At 37.7% G+C, this 8,550-nt stretch overlaps 1 protein-coding gene across 2 annotated transcripts in view; it reads right to left on the bottom strand.

Annotated features, from left to right (window-relative positions):
- Positions 1–3,414: 3,414 nt before the first annotated feature.
- SULF2 (sulfatase 2) overlaps positions 3,415–8,550 on the bottom strand; it is a 62,658-nt gene continuing 57,522 nt past the window's right edge. The window contains exons 14-20 of one of the 2 annotated variants that reach the window (XM_009702316.1): positions 8,179–8,238; positions 7,580–7,749; positions 6,926–7,068; positions 6,594–6,717; positions 5,194–5,224; positions 4,836–4,892; positions 3,415–3,634 (exon numbers count right to left, since the gene is read on the bottom strand). In XM_009702316.1, coding sequence (XP_009700618.1) covers positions 3,604–3,634; positions 4,836–4,892; positions 5,194–5,224; positions 6,594–6,717; positions 6,926–7,068; positions 7,580–7,749; positions 8,179–8,238 — 616 coding nt within the window. In that variant the 3' untranslated portion in view covers positions 3,415–3,603. The remainder of the gene's footprint in view (positions 3,635–4,835; positions 4,893–5,193; positions 5,225–6,593; positions 6,718–6,925; positions 7,069–7,579; positions 7,750–8,178; positions 8,239–8,550) is intronic. The other variant, XM_009702317.1, reaches the window with a different exon arrangement.

The following is an 8,550-nucleotide window of genomic DNA, read 5'->3' as shown; positions in this document are numbered from 1 at the left end:
CTTAGAACATAGCTATTTGTTGAGTAAGTGCTGCCTACTGAAGTTGAAAGGCAACAATCCCTTGCTTTTTGTATCAAACCAGAGTAGAACAATCTTTATATTTTGTAGTTGTTCATTATATTGATGGAAACTACAAACCCCGATTGCTTTCATTAGGTGAGCTCTTAGACTATGTACTACTTTATACATCGTGCCCTTTTAATTTTTTTTAAATGAGTGATTCTATTTATACATCTATGTATAACTGGTACCTGACTGATTGATGTTATAAAGGATCATTATTTTCTCATCTGTGTTTCAGATGTTGGAGCTTTCCAGTACCTACTTTTTTGCTGAATCCAAAGATTTTTAGTTTACACTTGATTAAGGGGGGGGAGGGGGGCATTTTAAAAATGCATTGATGACATCTTTCTTGGCAGCACTGATCCTAAATACTACATCTAGTTTAAAAATCCTATCTACTGCAGTAAATAAAACTGACCTTGAACTCTGTTGACGTTTAGTATCTCCACACCAATTCTGTTTTGGTTCTACAGCAGATTTTTCTGAATGTTTCTAAAAAACAACCTGTGTAACATCTTTCAGCAGTAACAGAACAGTTAGCCAGTACAACCACGTCTGATCACTGCTGCATAACCAGCATCGTTTTGCTACATCTCTGTTACTCTTTTGATCACAGAAACCATGTTTTCATTAAATTCATATGTAGTATTTTTTTTTCCAATCTTGGCCTAAAATACTGCTTTTAAAGTTACAAAATCAGGAACATTTTTCAGTCATAAGACAAAACTATTTGAATGTTGTACCAATTAGCACACATTTTATTTTAGAATTGATGTGCAGACTACCAGATGACAGAATGATACAGCAAGTATGAAACCATGTAATTCTGAGAGCAATATTTAAAAAAATTCTCAGGAGAAGGCATACAGTATTGAGAATTGCATTTACGTTTAGTTTACATTATAAGTATTGCTTGAAATATCTGTATCTTTATTTTGCAAAACAGAAGAATCATGGGGACTGATTTATAAAAAGTTGGTTGTAAGGTATTACTGCTCTTCTGATTTTTGTGTTTGGATGTTAATAATAATGTAAATAAAGGTTTCTATTTAAAATCAGAACGTGGTGACACAGTGTATTAGCTGGCTAACACTTTAAGGCTGATAACTGTATCCTGGAAAGGTCGGAGAAAATCCAGTGCTATTACTGAGGAAAGCCATGGATAGCAAATGATTTAAATTTTCTCCTAGTTGGCCATAAAAGCTAAGGGAGTAACAACTTAGACCTTTCACCTACGAGACCCATTTAGCAACTGAAGTTGCATTGACACTGACTGGAATTTATGTCTTTTCAACTTAAATATCAGTCTTTAGCAGAGCTGAAAGGAGAAGAGGTGGTAGCTTTCCCCATAACTTGGCAACAACCTACCTTTCATAAAATAACGGCTGCTTCTTGTGTCACATACAAGTCCCACAGCTCAGCATTTTGTGTAAAGGGAGATGGGAACTTTTCAAGCTTCTGACTGATGTGCAACAGGAGCAGTAACACCGGCCATGCAGGACTCTGATAGTCACGCTCTCGTCTTGTCAAAGACTACAGGCTGAACACAAAAAAAAGGTAAGTGCAAATTTTTTTTAATCTAACCTGGTATTCTTTCTGCATACTCACTGGGAATGGTAGATAGCTAACACTTTTTCTCTGGAAAGCAGCAAAAATGTGTTTCTATTGGCGAGTTTAAATTCAGTATTTTTTACTTATTTGTATTGATGCAGGATCTCATCATCTAGCAGAAGTTTCTGATAATCCATGAAATCTGTAACAGGTTATACACAAAATCTATGCCTAGATTAAGACAGACAATCATACATACATTACTTCCATAATTAAAAAAAACTTGCAGGAAAATTTTGGGAAGTGTATTTGACTTATTCACGTGTGATACAAATACAAGCTCAAGCCTAGTTTTACTATTATAGCACATACAACGAAAGACCCCACTGCCACTTTTTGAGCACGCTTTTTTTTTTCTCCTCGGTTCCTAAATTCAAGTATACTTTTTGAGTATGGGGGTGTGGTACCAGAGACCTATATCCCCTGTGAAGTAATTCCACTTGAATCTCCTAATGTGCAAAACCAGGAAGGATATCAAAATAATTTCCGTGGTGTATTTGTACACTGTGTTTCCAGAAGTGCAAGTTCAGTTTGTGTTTGTTTTCAAAAAAAGTACCTCTTTGTTAAGAGTGAAGGCCACAGTTGGTCGAGTCTGTCACATGAGCTCCCTTCCTGCATGTGCCTTTAAAACAGGTAGCAGATTAACATGAAAAAAAATCATAAATACAAATATCACCGGTAGTGCCTGTACTACAATGTATTTAACAATATCTTTATGAAAATACCCAAATAGACTCTGTACACTGTGCTTTCTTAGCAAAATGATGGGTTTTTTTCCCCTTTAAAAGCCTTTAAACAGAAATTGTCATTCAGAACATCTACTTTTTTGTAGACTAAACTGTAACTAGATTATTCTTTATTGGCTACAAGTATTGAACTTCTTGGAGCTGCCTTTTTTAAAAATAAATGTAAAAGTTACACTACTAAGCAAATGCTGCTTTCTCAAAGGAATTGTTTTGGTTTTTGAACATACAATATAGTATTACCACATAAAAAAACTTCATACAAATCTGATTTCATTAAAATTTAAGATGTACATTTACTGAAATTTTTCAGTACTTTTAAAAATGGGTACATTCTGAAATGTACTATGCAACATTAAGTAACATTTTGAGAAATGGTGTGTGGGCATTCCACTCTTTTTATTAACAAAATTCTTCACAACCTGAAGGAATTTATTTTCAAACAGTATATTGATCAATATTTACACAACCCCTCCAAAAATCTGGTGTCCTGTTAGTCAAGATTTTCTCTGATTTTCCTAGAGGTGTCAATAGGATGGACAAGTAGACGTGGAACTAAAACGTATCCTCAGAGGAAATTTCAGAAATATCATGGTGTTGAGAATATTCAGTGCTGCTCACTTCAATTCCTCACTCTCTTAAACGTTTTTTTCAACCATTACTTTTACCCCAGTTAGAAGCAAAAGCGTCCACGTTTTCTAAATCTTGCTTTAGAGTTACACTTGGCTTTGAGGATTTTCTCATGATAACTGAAGATACAGTTGAACTGAAAAATGTTTTCAGTTTACTTCTGCTGTCTTTGTGTACACTTTGCCCACTGGGATGGCAATCCTTTTGGGGATGTGGCTGTATTTCTTCTTCTGTCAATTCCTGGATCAGTGTTAGTGGTGTCTTACTGAAGTAAAATGCCTTGTGAAGCAGGTGAGGTATAATCCAAAGCAAAAAGCAGGTACAATAGTGGATCTGAGAGACCTTATTTCTGACAGCATTTCCAATCATTTCACTGCATCTATTTAATTCACTCACCAGTGCAAACATTCTATCTATTTCAGCCTCAAAGTTTACCCAGTCCTCCAGGCTAATGTTATAAGTCTTTCTGAAGTCATACACGGTTTCATTCAGTCTGTACATGGATTCAAGTTCTGGCCAGTTTGTATCCTCAGGGAGGTGCAGCGGTTGGGGGAGGTTAGCCCTCCCATCCTTCCCACAGTTGTCCTCTTCAAAATAAAACAAACATGATTTAGTGTATAACATTCTAGTAGGAAGGAGTTAGATATCTTTAATGGTTCCATGCAGGAAAAAAACAACTGAAACACTGGACCACCTACAAAAATATATCAGGTTTATCATTGAAACAATCCAACTATGTCTGAAACTTCAACCTGTACAAAACTCATCTCTCATTAATTCTAGCTTCATTTTGGTTCTAAAGCCAGTCTTGGATCTCTTCAGCTAGAAATAAAAATGCCACCATTAAATGAGCAAATCCTCTTGGGTGAGTTGAGAATGCTAGACTGGGCCTATTAAGGTACTTGTACGCTGTTTTTTCACTGCACAGTTTGAGAACTCCTTATGATTTTTAACGAGCTGAAGTCTCAACCTTCTTTTTAAGAGGAGATTCAGAGACAGTAACTAGCATGGCAAAAGTAACTATTTTTCATGTCTTTAAATTTGTATATCTCACCTTTGGGCTCTGGCAAATTGAGAACTGAGTATCATCTTCAAGTTTTAAAGGGCAGTTAAGTAAGAAAAAGCAATCTTAGACTTTAGTATAACGTCAGAATGAAGCAAAACGTACAGATCTGTCTTGCAGTCTAGTTTCTGTTCTAACTTGCTTTTTTTTGCTTACAACACATGAGGCTGTGGTTGGATAAATAGCAAGAAAATACATGATACCCTCTCTACTCTGAGAAATTACAGTCAGTTTTGTTCTTTCTGGATGGTGAGAGAGACCACTAGGTAGTTGCTGCACGTTTAGATTTAGACAGAACCGGTGAGAGAGACCACTAGGTAGTTGCTGCAAGTTTAGATTTAGACAAAACCAACATAATGGTCTCTAATTTTTAATGGAAGTTAACGATAAATTGGTTTCTTCAACCAAGCATCCACCTTTGCTTGTTTGAAATTGCCTTGACCTTAATGCTCCTAAGAACCAAGCATCCACCTTTGCTTGTTTGAAACTGCCTTGACCTTAATGCTGTTAGATTCCCAGAAAACATAGACTGAGAGGTTTTGTACAACAGTAGTTCCCTGTCGTGATGGCAGTGTCATTTTTCTTGCATAATTTGGAGGACTTCCCACTTAAGCATTCCATGAGAATAAATGCTGATGTTAAAAGGGGTGCCGCATGCAAAAAGAGAAGCGAAGGAAAGAAAGGTAAGTAAAAGCTAATGCTTTTCGTGAACTGCTCCAACTCACAGTGACTTGGCAGATGATGGTCTCTTCACATCTGGCCACTTGCGACGCTGAAACTGCCTAATTTACAAGCAGCAAAAGGAGAAAAAAGTTAACCATCACCAAGAAAACCTTCAGCACTACAGTCTGAAAGATGAGGAAGGAGAAGAATTTAGCCGAAGTCTGACCACAAAGGTTAGAACATGCTGTAACATTGAAACAGAAATAGCTCCAGCGTTTCAAAGTAACTGGAGTGGAAAGATCTTGCAAACGCCATGCCAGGCCTGTCTGTCCATGTGGTTCCCAATCCCACACTCCTAACTCCTTTAGCATGCAGGTAGTACTTAAGAATAATAATTTAACTTTTTTAAAAAAAATGTACCTGTACTGCTCATAGCTTCCATCTTTAAGTCCTAGATGAAGAAAAATTAACAACATTACTAACCATTGCCTGCAACAGAATAAGGTATCAGGTAAGGCACGATTTAAAAAAAACCTAAGAATATTAACAGATTAATGTGTATTGCCATGATAAATATTTCCATACATGTTAATTGGAGCTGTTATTTTCACATTTAATCTGTAATTCTAGGTAAAATAGGTTGTAAATTGGGATAGGTATCTTTGAAACTTTTCTGTAAATGTCCTTCTGTGGTGTATTTAAATGCCCAAACCTATTGATTTCAAAACGTACAGCTCTGTGTGGTGCATGTACTAAATAAGACCCAAAATAATATTTTGGCCTTTGGGGGACTCAGGTAGGTAACAGTATTTTTGAGGTGGGGGTCTTCAAGCTCTAAAGGCTATACGTTTTTCAAAATAGCATTTATCTCAACTGTACTAAGGGATCTAAGAAATGCAATTTAAAAAGAAGAAATAGAAGTAACTGTACCTTTTGGTTTGCTATCATCATTAATCATTTGAAAAAAAAAAAAAAAAAATCACAAGCAGTATAAAAACCAGATCCATTGAGTAGAGCCAGAGAAAATTTAAGGGATAGGAAATGATGAAACTAACCTAGAACAAGAGTAGAGACCCATTTGCTTTTTGGAATTTAAATCCATAGTTACAAGAGCACATCTTTTGGTAGCATAACGCAACCCTTCTTAGATGCGCTGTTATTTCACAGCTACCATGCACTAATACAGGGGAAAGCTGATCAGCTTTAACTTCAAAAAGGAAGTTAGTGCTTGCGTTATTTTTAAGCCAGTTTACCAGAAGGCTGCATGGATTACACTGTTTCTAAAGAAGTGTTTCTAAAAATTGTGCCTTCAGTTGGAATGCTGAAACTCAGCTGCCAAACCGGTTGCCGAGAGAGGTTGTGCATTCTCCATCTTTGGAGGTTTTCAAGATCCGACTGGATAAAGCCCTGAGTAACCTGGTCTGACCTCACAGCTGACCCTGCATTGAGCAGAAGTTTGGAGTAGATGAACTCCAGAAGTCCCTTCCAACTTGAATTGGCCTATGAGCTTGGTAGTGGCTATTAAGGTATTCTATTCTTTCCCTCTTTCACCAGTTTTTGTTCCTTCCTCATCTCCTTCCCCTGCATCTCGGCAATGCTCCTCACTATGCTATTTAAGCATCATTCTTCTTTTAAGTAACATTACATAACAAATTGAACAAATAATAAAAAAATTTGAGTATGCAGACATCGGCCTCAGCAGGACATCACTAGTATAAATAAATCATGAAATCCTTTGGACTGATCCAGGTTTCGTGTTGGCAAAGTAAAAGCCCCACTTCCTTTGGGCAGTTTTTGAGTGGAAGAGGAGAGGCACTTACCCAGATCCATGTTCCTAGTTCTTGGATTGCATTGTTTATACCCTTTGCAGCTCCTTAGTTCCATGAGCTGGACGTGCAGTTGATTGAGAATGTCTCTGTCTAGCGTATTCACGGCATTAATTAGCTGCAATAAATGAGGATTCTTGTTAGTAACTATTGCTCTGTAGTTTGGTAACTTTTGTATGGAATATGTGTGGTTAATTTGTTACAGGAAAGAAGCCAAATCATACTACATTAAATGATTTAGGCCTTATCTACATCCTGCTCCAATTTCAATTTATCATCAATACGGAACAGTGATGTATTTCTTGAGCTGTTCCCTGATCAGGTACCTGATACGGATCAGTATTGAGATCAAAATACTCCAGAAACCCAGTGGCAAATTCACAAAACAGGAAGTTGTGGGTCTCGTTGATTGTCCTCAAACACCAGTATGTGTTGTTGTTGGCACTGGTACAGGCACAGAAAGGGCCCACTGCAAATTGAAGAGTAACAAAGACATAAGCTACCTGCTGCTGTCTTTAGCACTCTTTATTACTTTCTGTTTATGGTAGTACTTCATTCATAGACAGTTACACATTCTCTCTCTCCCTCCCGCCCCCCGAGCTGTAAAGCAGAGAATGCCTTCCAACATCATCTTGTTCTACGCGTACCTAACCCACACGACATGGCTAATTTAAGCAACACCTTGGCTAGTTGCTTTCCTGTCTTCTCTGGTTGGGAAACATTCCAGATGGTGAGATACTACACATAGTTGTACTGTACACAATATCTGTAGGTTTTTATTTGCAGTTGGTTTTGGTGTTAACTCCCTTGCCTTTTATGCAAGGATAATGCCAACACTGAAACAGAGACTGTTTAGTGTGAGGAAGACTGCGTGGCTTTGCCTACACAGCCAATGCTATCGCTAACTTCTAGCAACCCAGCATCCTAGCCCAGCCCAGCCAATGCCCGCATACCTATTACTTAGTTTAAAGTATCCTTACGTGTCCACAGGGGAGCAGTTTGCCAGTGCTGGTTGTCATGGGTGAAGCAGGTCAGACCAGGCATGCTGCATGTGTCGTTATTTTTTATTCTCTTAAGCAGTTTGCGCAGTTTCTTCTTTCGTCTTTGCTCTCGAAGCAGCCACAGCCTGTCCTTCTCCTGTAGGGCTTTCCTGCACATATGAAACATTAGGGTCATGCAGACTCTGTTATACTTGAACACACCTAAAAAAATGAAGCAGCTAGTAAAATAAGCTGCTTTGAGGGAAAGAACAAACCAGAATTTTTTTAATTAAATGGCTTCTCTTCCAATTGGCTCTGGATATGGCACTGGGGAAAGAAAAAAAAAAAAGCCAAAGGGGCTTATAGGCTTGCGTGAAGTCTGTGATGGGACATTTCCCAAACCAGGAACCTTATCTCAGAATTTACAAGCATTTCAACATGGGCTTAGTTCCTTGCGCAGGTGTCTGTGTGTTTATTCTTTTTAATACAGGATAAATTAAATACTACTACTTTTGCTTAGTTTGTAACTAACTGGTGTGCACGGACAAAATGTTAATGTCTTTGCATTTCCTCTTTCAAAGGAATAGGCCTTCACTTACTTGAAAGGATGAAGACTAGATCCCTTGTGCCTCAGTTTGCTCTTGTGTTTTGAAAGGAAACTGGAAAATAAAAACAGTGTTGTTGATGAACAACAGAAAGACAATTGCTCCTGGTTCATACCACACTGTCATACTAGATTTGAAGCAGATTTAATCCAGTGTCACTTCTCCCTTCAATTTATTCATGTATGTGATGAATACAAAGCAGCCTTGCTAGACTGAGTCAGGCACTTCTGAGCCTTGTTGTGCCTCTTTCTGTCCTTGGATCATTTGTGCATAGTGACACCCGGTGCTCTAATACGATACTGCAAAATAGATCCACAGATTATTCCAGCTACAGTTTTGAATATTAGTTGTCATTGGTTTTGTTTC

The sequence above is a fragment of the Cariama cristata genome, unplaced genomic scaffold (genome assembly GCF_000690535.1).
Source record: "Cariama cristata isolate BGI_N322 unplaced genomic scaffold, ASM69053v1 scaffold686, whole genome shotgun sequence".
Taxonomy (NCBI): Eukaryota; Metazoa; Chordata; class Aves; order Cariamiformes; family Cariamidae; genus Cariama; species Cariama cristata.
Note: the sequence above shows the minus strand (reverse complement) of the source record. Positions and strands in the feature narration are given on the sequence as shown.